The 13,743-nt window shown below is 33.4% G+C and overlaps 1 protein-coding gene across 1 annotated transcript; it reads right to left on the minus strand.

Annotated features, from left to right (window-relative positions):
• Positions 1–623: 623 nt before the first annotated feature.
• LOC143071819 (uncharacterized) lies at positions 624–10,969 on the minus strand. The gene is made up of 8 exons (XM_076246428.1): positions 10,811–10,969; positions 8,202–8,390; positions 7,216–7,431; positions 6,393–6,530; positions 4,916–5,083; positions 4,120–4,231; positions 3,153–3,454; positions 624–1,057 (listed from the first exon to the last, which is right to left on the minus strand). Exons 1-8 carry the CDS (start codon positions 10,881–10,883, stop codon positions 987–989), a joined length of 1,269 nt encoding a protein of 422 aa, XP_076102543.1. The 5' UTR covers positions 10,884–10,969; the 3' UTR covers positions 624–986.
• Between the last annotated feature and the right edge of the window lie 2,774 nt (positions 10,970–13,743).

A 13,743-nucleotide genomic window follows, 5' to 3' on the forward strand; every position in this document is an offset into this window, starting at 1 on the left:
TTAAAGGTTGGGTTTGTGTGGTCTGAAATACTGTATACATTTTCGTAATTCTTGTACTGATGTAATCATGACTAGTATTGACTTATATTTCAATATTTTCTCCATTTAACGACAGCCTACCTAGCATTTTTTTAAAACAAAAAATCTGACTAGATTAGTGCTCGAAAGTCGTGTTCATTCCAGCAACGCTTATACGATAATATTACGGATGATGCAACTATAGTATGATGAACCTGGACAGCGAGCGGTTGATTATGTTATATTATGACGTCGTGTAATTTAGAAATGTTCTTTTTTTCGTAATAGATTTGCACCACATTTTCAGATAATTTATATCTATGCAATTGATCTATTACAGCAAATTATTTACTTCATTCTGATTGGAAGTGAACCAAAAGTATTGGTAAATGTTATTGCCTGTTCAAAAATTTCTTTATTTCGTGCTGAATGTGCAGGAAACAGTGTCGATAAATTTTGTCATAAACAAATAGATCACACATTTTGCGGAGAAGAACTTGGTTCGAACAGCAGTATGACTACTGTAGCCTTAATTAGAGGTCAAACAAACTTCCTTTCGAACAATAAAAATTGTTTGACAGTTGCAGAGAAATAAGAAACAAATACTACCAAAAAACACTTACTAGTATACTTCTAATGATCAGTTCATCTTTTAAAACAAATAAACATTACATAGAGTACATATATATTGTAGAAAATTATCTATCGCACCAGTTTCTCTCCATGCTGATGTCACTGTTCTAGAGATGATAACAAACACACGTATAAAACTATGAGCAGCAAAAATATCACACCAGTAACTTACTTTATAAAAAAAAACCAAGTGTTTGCATCCAAAACATACCAACACAGATTCATTGTTTTTGCTTTGATTAAAACATCAATAATTCTTTGAATTTTTTTCTCTACAAAAATTAAAAAAAAAATAAGGGTCTGTATTAAATTGACCATGTATATATGGATATAAGTCACTGATTCAAAGAATCGTAAATATGTTTGTGTTCTGTACTCTGCAAACCCTCATATGCACTGCTAAATTCTGGAAAAGATAAAAGCAAAAAACAAAAAGTTTAGAAATAAATGAGATATTTGACTCTAAAAAACTCCAACCATAAATGCTTTCGGAATATTTACTTTTCTACATTGGCTAGACGTATGGGGGGTGAGATCTCATAAACATTTAACATCGTTTAACCCCGCCGCAATTTTGCGCCTGTCCCAAGTAAGGAGCCTTTGGCCTTTGTTAGTCTTGTATGATTTTTAATTTTAGTTTCTTGTGTATAATTCGGAGTTTAGTATGACGTCCATTACCACTGTACTAGTATACATATTTTTTAAGGGGCCAGCTGAAGGACGCCTACAGGTGCGGGAGTTTCTCGCTACATTGAAGATCGATTGGTGTCCTTCGGCTGTTGTCTTCTCTATGGTCGGGTTTTTGTCGCTTTGACACATTCCCCATCTCCTTTCTCAATTTTATTTTAAAGAATATAATTATCATTAACTAGTCAAAACGTTTACTCAATTCTATCATCGGCACAAGGACATCATTCGTAAATATAATTCAACATGCAGACATCTTATACATTCAGGTATTTCACATCCAGTTTTGTATGGTAATATTCTTTACAAAGCACAAAAATGTCGGCATTCACTTCAAAAGCTAACAAAACCTTTAAACCTTTATTAAGAAGGGATATAGTTACGACACTGTTGCCAAGTTATTAAAGATTGCACATTTTGGCTTTAAAATTGATTCACTTATAGGGTCTTTGCATCGGAAATAAACACATTTATTCTAAAACCAGTTGTTGGTATGATACGGGTTATGTTCCTCTCCTATATTGTATGGTGGTATAATACTTAAACCCTATCGGCCTATCGGGAAGGATTTTACTTGATAATCATATGATAAAGTCAGTTTAATTGGGGTCTGGAGCTGGCATGTCAGTAACTGCTAGTAGTCCTTTGTTAATTCATTTATCATTGTCATTTTGTTGATTTTCTTTTGTTACCTATTCTGACATCGGAATCAAACTTCTTTTGAACTGAGTTTTACTGCGTGTATTGTTATGTCCTTTTTTTTCTACATTGACTAGAGGTATAATGAAAAGGTTGAGATCTCAAAACAATATTTTACCCCGACGCATTTTTGCGCCTGTCCCAAGTCAGGAGCCTCTGCCCTTTGTTAGTCTTGTATGATTTTTTAGTATCTTGTGTATATTTCGGAGTTTAGTATGACGTCCATTGTCACTGAACTAGTATATATTTTTGGTTAGGGACCAGCTGAAGCACGCCTCCGGATGCGGGAGTTCATACTGCATTGAAGACCCATTGGTGGCCTTCGGCTGTTGTCTGTTCCTTGGTCAGGTTGTTGACTCTGTGACACATTACCCATTTCTCATTTTTTTTAAATGAAGCTAACGAATACTTATTGCATAAAATTGTAGACTCTAAAATATTCAAATTTCTCTTTTTTTAATCTGCAGACTTTCGAATTTGAAACAGAAGCAGGACAAACATATCATCGTATTTTGACTGTGTGAGTACAACGTTATCTTCTAAATAGGATTGTTTAAGTTATGTCTTGACACGTGCGTTTTTTAAGTGAAAAATTTCTACTAAGTGTTAATATAAGGCACTATACAATAGATATCAAGTTTTAAATCTCGATTTAAAACACAAAACATGACAATCTTTACATGATAAAACCTTGGTTATTGGCAAAATTGTTAATACAAGCCAGTTAAATAATCTGATATGGGTACTACATTTGTATCTCAAGGTGCAACCATAACAACCATGAGAAAGAATAACAAATAAACTATTCGCTCTTACTACAAGTTCAATAAATTCAATTTTGGTATAACACATCCATGGTTCTGTGTGTACTGTTTCTTTTTTTGAGGGGTCTTAACTATATATGGTTATGTTGAATTAATATTGTTGTTTGTCTCTGATGATTTCTTAAAAAAGATGGACTTATCCTTTTTAAACGAGACAACAAATGACCTTTAAAACGCAATTCAATGAAAAATGTAGTTGAAATAATAAAATTGTTATCTTTAAAAGTAAGATTATTGCAATTTCAACTGTTTTATTTCTTTTAATAATTATAATTATACAGATGAGCATACCTTTAACTAGACTCTTTGGAGGTTTAATAGGCTTTTTAGGTTTCATTGGTTTGTTGACCCCCTGTTTACTATTGAGAAAGCCTGTTTTAGTTATTGTTGTTCCATTGACAACCTGCTGTGTTAGCGTTGTCACAGGTAATTCATACATATGTGATTTTCTATTCTCCTTTTCCTGGAATGTTTCGTACTGGACTGCATCGTAATCTACCGAGTTGTTTTGTGGCGGGGAAAGACGAGGAGAGTTTTCGTAAGACACGTGGCTTAACTTTGATGTTATTTTTTCTTTCTTTACTCTAGTTATTCTGCAATAAAACTGATAAACATAAATGAAAGAACATATTTGTTTACAACCATAGTACACATTGGTTACGTGCATGAAACGTGTAAAGCAGCCATGAATTGACTTCAATCCCTAACTAGAGGTTACTCGCACCTCTCCCGAAACATCAAGTTTTAATAAGTGCGAAAAGATCACTACATTTTGAGTTATAAAGATTTTCTGCTTACGCACGTTATGCGTTAAAAAAATGTTTTCTAAATCTTTTTTCTCTGATACGTGTGGAAAACGTTCTCTCTGGTGTGCCTCATCCACTGGAGAATCAGTTTTTAACGGATATTTAAAAGTCTTACAGTAACAACTTAAAAGTATCAGTCGTTCTTGGTTTTTTATATACATGACAAAAATAACGCAAAATACGGTATGATTTTTGATAATTGTCGAAGGCCGAACGGTAACCTATTACAAATGTATTGTTTCAATCCATGTTATCTTAAACTCTGGTGGATCCTTTTGTCCTTTTTTTTTTTTGTATCATTATTACAATTTTAAGACTCACAATGATCTAGACACAAACTTTTTATGGTTTGCCTCGTCTTTCACCCGTGCAAAAATGTATTGCTTACATTAACATATATAGACACATTTCCCCCACATTGACGATATAAACTATGTAATGATAAGATTTACCTTGACCCACACTTAAAATAAGCAATTACAATAACAAGTAGTATGAGTGCCAATGCCAGAACTATGATGACTATCCAGTACTTTGTTTCTGATGCATTGTCTGTATACGAATCTGAAATGTATCCATATTGATTATATACAGTTATCATTTTGACATTTTGTAAATTGCTACTCGAACGTCCAGTGGCAAATACATCGTACATATTTCGGGCGAGAACAGAACATAAGATCGCATAACAATAAACAAATAGGTATGTTTTGTAAAGTGGGTCGATCGAAAAGAGTAGTGTGAATGTTATCTATTAATGAATTATATACTGCGCTTATGCAGATTAGCACATTTAACTTAATTTTTTTTACACATCTCACTGTGACACTATGCTCAGTGCTCCTCAACTTCGTACTTTACTTGACATTCTTTTTATCTTTTTATAACTTTTTGGATTCGAGCGTCATTGGTGAGTCTATTGTTTGTAGATGAAATACGCTTCTGGCATACATACAAAATGTAATCCTGGTATCTATGATGAGTTTATTAACTATATGATGTATGAATTAACGTTATATATGTACAAGTCATGTATTAGTCTATCCATTTTGTATGGGAAAGGATTTATATAGGCTGAGCCTTTATCCAATTCCTTTGTTTCAATGCTTAACCAATAAAGTATTTGAATTGAACGAAAATAACTATGCATTACATATTTCTTTTTGCAAAAATGAGACTAAGGAGGTGATGCTTTAAAACACAATAAAAAGAGAAGACAAGAAGACATATAATATTATTCATACAAACCTATTAATATAGACGAATCTGTAGATGGTTCCAAAAAATCACACATTGCACCAACAAATCCATCTTCACAATTTATACATGTTCCATTTACACGGTCACATTCATTGTTTAGACAGGTCATACTGCATGTCAATACACAATTTGGTCCGTAAAACCCAATCCCACACTCTACAAGAAGACAGTACATTTGTTATTAATTGGTAGATCAAGAGAATGCTGGGGATGCGTTTACATTCAGATATTTAGAGATTGATTGATAATTGATTACTTAACGTCCAGGGGCAAAATTTATGCATATTCAGAGCGAAAACACATTTACAATAAATACAATAGGTAGGTTCTGTATAGAGGCGTCCGGGATAAAGGGCAGAGAAATTTAGACTATCACGAGAAATGTGGGTATATTGAATATGGGAAGATATTTAACACTGCAACAGGTCACCCAGATATATATAGAGAGAGATATTCTGTTAACACAGCAGTGATATAGGTATTATTAATCAAGCCCACTTTACCTTATATACTATAAACTAAATAAAATATATGAAGGAGAATGTTATTTAATTTCTGTACATACCGGTATCTTTAGTACAATTAACATAAAGGATACGAATTTTGTCTTTGTCAAATATTTGATATATTCATTTGAAAAATATTGACGAAATAACAAAGAAATTGGCAGCCCGATGAACTTCCAGTGTACCACCAAGAGCCCATGCAGCTTACATTTTGTTTCCATTGTTCAGGCAAATGCCTATATATATAGTCATTTAACCGTTTATCTGCTGTTAAGTGTGTTATTGCAACATCATCGACTAGGTGAGTAAAACACTTAATCTTTTAAACATTGTCAGATGCTGCAAATTAAATTAAACTTAGTAACACAACGTGTGTTACCATTGGAGCAGGAACTGCTTAACAAATTCCGGAGTATATTTGGTTATAATGTTGTTATAATGAGATTGTTTTTTTTCATATTTCCGATGATGTCATACTACAATGTCATACTGATAAGACAATAGTCATTGAGTATTTTTAAATGTTGCCCGATATACATTTTTCATTGTAGATAGTTTGGTACTCTTACAAAAACAAGTTTATTATTCATTTGCTTCTCTGTCCTATATTTTCTCCCATTTATTTGTATTGTAGTCCTGTCATGTAATGTTGCCATTTAATGTTATAAATAACATTGCCATAAAAGCGGGAGGTTTGACATGCGACAAAACCAGGTTCAACCCACCATTTTGTTTCTTAAAATGCCCTGTACCAAGTCAGGAAAATGGTCATTGTTATATGATAGTTCGCTTCTGTGTGTGTTACATTTTAATGTTGTGTTTCTGTTGTGTCGTAGTTCTCTTATATTTGATACGTTTCCCTCAGTTTTAGTTTGTAACCCGGATTTGTTTTTTTTTTCTCTATCGATTTATGAATTTCGAACAGCGATATACTACTGTTGCCTTTATTCATAACATACGAGATGAACACCTCTCTCCTGAATATCCTGATTTACATCCATCAGTACATCGTCCAAAATCTGGTTCACAAGGCTGGGTCAGGCAGTTAGAACTGCAACTTTCGGAACATTTATCTCCATATCGACCAATCGGACAGCCTGTAAGTAAACATATGCAGATTAGTTACGATTTGCGCTCAAACTTTTGAAATTGCTCATTTTTTGCTTCTATAACATAGAATTACGCATCGCTTTTGTCAGATTTCAATTTCCGTCAAAAATATTATTTTAATTTCCTAAAATAATTTTTTTGTTGACTTTTTTCGGAGGAATTTAGATATGAACATATACATACACAAGTATTCTCATCTAGCACTGTGAAACCAGATAAAATGGAAAATCATTGAATCAGTTCACAAACAATGTAACTTTTTGAAATATTGTCATTTTCTTTTTCAGCTAAAATCAGTGCGTCTCTTCGCTTTGTCAGATACCATACCAAAGTATTTATAAAATAAAATGTAGGCTAAAGGTATTACTGTCCTTTCATAATTTTATGGACTTCGAAGTATTTGATTGATAATTACTTTGATTTTTTTGTATCGTTTATAAAGCAGGTAAGCATTTAATATTCTGAGGGCAGGAAGATTTCGAAAAGGAATAACCTGGCCTGTTCAGTGCTGGAAATAAATAACCTTTTCATAAAACAGGACGAAAACGAATATTCTGCGGAAAATAATCAGCATGCGTAGCAACTAATGAAATGAATAGTTAATTTCAAACATACCCTGTCCCCTCCCAAGAATATCAAATGGTCCCCCCTCCCTTAAATATCTCCACTTACCAAATACTTCAAACTCGCACAGTTTGATGTTCGTACGACGGTCTGGATTAAAATACGTGACATATTTTCCTTGTGTAAAACAATATACTTTGGTTTGAAATGGATCAATGTCATCTGGATTTCTGTTTTCCGTATAACACAGCTGTCCAGAGTTTAGTTCCTTCGAGCTGGATACGTATATTCTTGTATTAAGTAAATACTTGACATCTTGATCATCTGAATTTGAACGAAAAGCACTGTATCATGTACATGTATCTTAATAATATGCGGAAGTTATAACAAAAGGCGCTTGAAAAATTTACCCCTTTTTGTATGTGTTTATTTAATTTTTTTGGTAAAAATTCCGAAATACATAGTGTTTCTTATTGAATGTATTCTTGCTCTTATCTGAAGTAATGATAACAATACTCTTTAAATTAAATTATTTTTTCCACAAATGATTACTAGTTCGTTATGCTAGCTTACATATTGGTGACATTTGATAATTTGCATGCATATTTATCATCTGCAATGTTCTTATTCCAAAGAATTTACAATGGGTTTTTGTTTTATTCTATTGAAGATTAAATCAATGATACAGCAACCCGATTTTACAAATTATCAATTGAATGTTCTTTAAAGATAGCTTGGTTTCAGTTGACTGTTTTGTAAACAGTTTGTTTATAAAATAGAATTCACGGTGTGGGATGCAGGGTCGTAGAGGGAATATATCCACTCTTTGTATCACCAATTTGAAAAAATAATAAGATATCCAGTTTCCCACGATATATTTTTTTTTAGCTAAATATCGTTCAAAAGTTTTTATATACATGTTCTCGTATTCCAAATTTCTGGGATTATTCCCCTTTCTTAAAACACAGGCACTTGTCTCAGAATGTTTTCCCCTATATATCCTGATATAATGGTGAATATGGAATTTGTTTTCTGAGAAAAATGCCTGCGTCTTAAAATCGTAAATCCGTCCCTGGTTCACTATCTGAACTCACCATAGTAGTAAGCATAACGTATGTGTGTGACGCTTGAGTTCTCAGTAAGGGTCAGTTGCCAAAATAGACTGTTTCCACTTTGTTGGTTTGTTCTAGAACATGTCGTGTATATACCGTCTACAGCCAATCCACTCTCATTTCCTGTAAGTGTTGAACTTTGCCTGGTATCTCTACCTTCGGCTAGATTTACTAAAATAAATCATAATATTAAATCATGCTTCCAGTTTTAAAAAAAATAAGTTTACGTTACAAGATTGAGTAATTCTTTTAAAAATTGAAGAAAACTTGAAGAATAAATATTAAATGATAATCTGATTATGACAATTAAGAACATACATTATGAATAAGGTAAAATGTCACTAATTAGCTAACAGATTAAAACATGTCACTCAATGTCCAAACTGAGAATTAAATGCATATCAAAGCATGTTGATTTGAAGTCCTGGATACGAAATGTAAATAGAAACGAAAATATAAAATAAATGAATTATAAAACACATAAAAATAAAGTCTAAAATATCAAAATTGAGAATTTTATATTAAAGTCCAAAATATTAAACTGAAGCTGCTTTTTCCCTGGTCACACCGTCACAATAAGAAATTCAGAGGAAAACAAGAAAATTCGACGTCATATTCGGATTCTAACCAATGGAGAACTAAGATCAAACGAACCACACGTTGATTAAATTTTTTTTATACAATGGGTGCAGAAAGGGATAAATTGACGAAGAATTAGAGAAATATAGAGATACTAAATTCTAATGAGACTTGATCCTATATTCTGACGAGACTTGTTCCTTTATTCCGATGAGACTTGTTCCTTTATTCCGATGAGACTTGTTCCTTTATTCTAATGAGACGTGTCCCTTTATTCCGTGAGACTTGTGTATTTATTCAAATGACACTTGTTCCTTTATTCTAATGAGACTGGTTCCTTTATTCCGTGAGACTTGTTATTTATTTAAATGATACTTGTTCCTTTATTCTAATGAGACTGGTTCCTTTATTCAAATGAGAAGTGTTCCTTTATTGCTATTTCTTTGGAAGAATGTAAAGAAGCTTGCATTAATCCTTTTACTTCATTTTCAGTTATATAGATCATTGTGTCTCCTCACTAAATAATCGAGAGTTTGGGACCGTCCATGGATAATCATATAATCCAACTTGAAATAAAGGATACAACATATACAGTATATTCTGCCTCTTCTGTTGAAGAACATCTAGTAATTGACAATTTAGGTCGGTTGAGAACAAAACATAGAGACAAAAGAGGTGATTTCAGTTTCCTAATTGTTAGCTTTCCATTTCTATATAGCAACATTTCAGCCGCGCCTTCATATTGAGTATATATCTACCAGTTCATACGGTATTCCAAAACTTGCATTACCTATCATGTTAAAATTTCCTTGATAGAGGGTTGCTGCTCACAAGAAAACTATTAAATGTACCAAGTCAGGGAAATGGCCATTGTTATATTATAGTTCGTTTCTGTGTGTGTTACATTTTAATGTTGTGTTTCTGTTGTGTTGTAGTTCTCTTATATTTGTTGTGTTTCCCTCAGTTTTAGTTTGTAACCCGGATTTGTTTTTTTTCTCAATCGATTTATGAATTTCGAACAGCGGTATACCACTGTTGCCTTTATTTATTAAACCAAGTCGAAATCGTCCCTGCTGGATTGACTTTAGCATATACTAAAATACAATTAAGCATATGCACAAAAGAATTACACATATACTAAAATGATTCTGCACCAATTAACAACTTATTTTTTTTTACCCTTTTGTGTATAAATCATTCAAACGTGCGAGTCTTTACTAAAACATTGAAAAATAAGTGCAGCAATATGTCATCACGCTTATTTCAAATGTAAACTGTTTTATACTAACACTAGCAACAACAAAAAATAAAATTCGGTGGCCGTTATGGATTAAACATTAAGAAAACTGGAATTTCCATTGCAATAACATTTCATTTATTTAACGGAATCCGTGGCCAAGAGGGATTTAAGAAATGACAATATAAAGACAAATTCGTGTTTGTTGGATATTTATATTTCTCGGAAAGTACAGAAGTAACACATATAAAAAGAAGATGAGGTATGCATGATTGCCAACGAACTAACTATCAGGTCTGGATGGTGTTTACAGAATATAAATTACTGGAGGAATTGTACAGAATAAAGGGCAAAAATATAAGGGAGAAAAATAGATGAAAAAAAATTGAATAAAGAATAATGGGATGATGAAATATTAAGAAAAGAGAATAACGACAACAAATAAAACTTCCTTGAAACTCTACAGTTTTTGCTAATGAACTGACTCATTTTTATTAAGTTTATCAAATTTTAGGCGATAAGAGTAACGATGTGTATTACAGTAGATATATTCACCCAATGCCTTTGAGTTGCTATTTCTTCAGCAGTAATATTGTGTTGTAACTGGCAATACGTGGAATACAATCATGATATTCAGTCCTTAAAAGAATCACTGAATGGGTAAACGTAAATATTTACATATATTTGCGTCAGTTTGTTTCCATGTAAAATACAAAATCATTTGACCACATACTTTGAATAAACATACGCATATATGTAAATAAATATTTCTTACTTGAAGTTGAAACACTGGAAACGCACAATAAATGAAAATATAAAATTTTGATTAAATCCTGGGCAAAAATCATCTTCTCAACATTGTAAAACAGATAAAATTCTTTTGTGTCCTTATCTTACAATGACTAAACGGATGCTGGCTCGAGGATGGCTTAAAACATGTTTTCTTGTGACGAAATAAATACTTAAATGTTTATAAATCCGCACTAAATCCTTATTTACATGGCTAATACTATTATCTAAACGATTATATTTTAGTACTTTCGCTTATCATTGAACTTATTAGAATAATTCATGTCAAGATCGATTTTCAAGTTTTAAAAAGAAGATAAGTGCATTTATAAAGATGTTGTTAGTACAGTATATGTTCTTGAAACCAAGAATTGAATAACCAGTACCACTCACATTGCCGATATAATTATAACCCTCCCTGAAATTTCCACGTGACTTTACATAGTTGGTTCGTCCCTAGTAAAATTTACCTTTCTGATGCACTTGTGTTCACCTCTGGTGTAGTTTATCCGTTCAGGGGCATCTGTGTTCACCCCTAGTGTAGTTAACTCCTCCAATGCATATGTGTTAATCCCTTGTGTAGTTTTACTTCTAATGCATCTGCGTTCATCCCTAGTGTAGTTTACGCTTCTGGTGCATCTGTGTTCACAACTAGTGTACCAAGTTTATCCTTTAGGGGCATCTGAGTTCAACTAAAGCGTAGTTTACCCTTTAGGAGTATAATATTTCATCCTTTATGTAACGTACCTTCCAGAAACATGTCTTTACCCTTAGTATAGTTTTCCTTTCGTGAGCATTTATGTTCACCCCTACTGAAGTACACGTACCTTTCTGATGTATCTGTGTTCACCTCTAGTGTAGTTTATCCTTAAGGGGCACTTGTGTTCACATCTAGTGTAGTAAACTCTTCAAGGGCACGTGTGTTCACATCTAGTGTAGCTAACTCTTCAGAGCACCTGTGTTCACCCCTAGAGTAGAAAACTCTCCAGACGATAATGGTGTGCAACCTCTGTGTAATTAATCCTTGTAATGAATCTATGTTCACTATTAGCATCTGCGTTAAACCCCATGTATGTGTTCACCCTTGGTATTGTTTTCCCTTCTGGTGCATATATGTGCTCACCCCTAGGCTAGTGTAGTATACCCTTCAGGTAAATCTGTGTTCACCCTTAGTGTAGTTTACTAAATACTCTTCAAATGTATCTGTGTCCACCCAGGCCTGGCTATCATAAAACTTTGCTCAGTTTCTGACCGCGATTCTCGAGAGCGATCTCAATGAAGAATATATTCGAATATTGAGTATGTGAACTATTTTAAAGTCAAGTAACGTTTTATCCTTGCGGTCATAAAACTTTCGAGGACCATTTTCGTACTCAGACTCGAAAATCAAACAATCAAAATACTTGATTTGGTGTTTCGAGCACTAATTTCGTACTCCAAGTTCTGAGTAAAGTTTTATTCACTTTTCACTCCAGTCAGTTCAGTTTCTAGTATAATATACTAGAAACTGAACTGACTGGAGTGAAAAGTGAATAAAAATGCTTTGGAAGGTAAACTACACCCTGGTTCCTCGTTCATAAATTATTCCTCCATTAAATGTGGAGCACTACCCAAAGGGTATAATTTTAGCAACTATATACACCTTAAAACATAAAGAAACATTTAATTATATACAGATGACTGAATTTGGTTATGATAATCACTAAATAATAAATATTATAAATAATTCATAGGATTGTCATCATAAAGTTTTTTAAAAATATATAATAATTCATACGTGCTGGGGTGTAAGAAAACGTTAAGTAACAACTGCATATATATTTACAAAAAAAAAAACAGTGTAGACATAAGTGTTCCCTTCTAAAGCATCTGTGTACACCGCTAGCGAGTTTACCCTTTTGATGCATCTGTGTTCACCCCTAGTATAGATTTCCCTTCAAGCTGGAGCATCTGAGTTAATCTAGTGTAGTATACCTTTCCACAGCATCTGAGTTCGCCCTTAGTGTAGTATACCCTTTTGGTTCATCTGTGTTCAATAATTGTGTGTTTTTCCTTCAGATGGATCTATGTTCCCCTAGTGTAGTTTACCCTTCAGTGGTATTTATGTTCACCCCTAGTGCAGTTAATCATTCTAATGCATGTGTTCACTCCTTGTGTTTCTTATCCTTTAGATGGATCTATGTTCCCCTAGTGTAGTTCACCTTTCAGTGGCATTTATGTTCACCCCTAGTGCAGTTAATCATTCTAATGCATGTGTTCACTCTTTTTGTGTTTCTTATCCTTCAGATGGATCTGTGTTCCCCCAATGTAGTTTACCCTTCAGTGGCATCTAAGTTCACTCCTTGTGTAGCTTTCCCTACAGGGGCATGTGTTATCCCCTAGTGTAGTTTACTCTTCAGTGGAATGTGTTCACACCTAGTGTAGTTAATCCTTTTGAGGCATCCGTATTCACCCTAGTGAAGTTCACCCTTCAGAAGATTATGTGGTCACTCCTAGTGAAGTTCACCCTTCAGGAGATAATGTGGTTACTCAGGAGATAATGTGGACACTCCTAGTGAAGTTCACCCTTCAGGAGATCATGTGGTCACTCCTAGTGAAGTTCACCTTTCAGGAGATCATGTGGTCACTCCTAGTGAAGTTCACCTTTCAGGAGATCATGTGGTCACTCCTAGTGAAGTTCACCTTTCAGGAGCATGTGTTCAACCTTAGTTTTTTGTTGGGATTATGTTGCTTACTTTTTTCTTTGTAGTGTTTCATAGGTAATTGCTTGTCTTTAAGCCTCTGTTTAGAAAGGGTACTGCTATATCCTCCAACGACTAGTGTTATCCTTGATGATATTTTTTTCTCATTTTTTTCAGTGCAGGGTTTTTGTCTAGGTAAAGATTATAAAGGCTTTAATTAAATAATGGTAACTCCAAA

This window comes from Mytilus galloprovincialis, chromosome 1, assembly GCF_965363235.1.
Source record: "Mytilus galloprovincialis chromosome 1, xbMytGall1.hap1.1, whole genome shotgun sequence".
Lineage (NCBI taxonomy): Eukaryota > Metazoa > Mollusca > Bivalvia > Mytilida > Mytilidae > Mytilus > Mytilus galloprovincialis.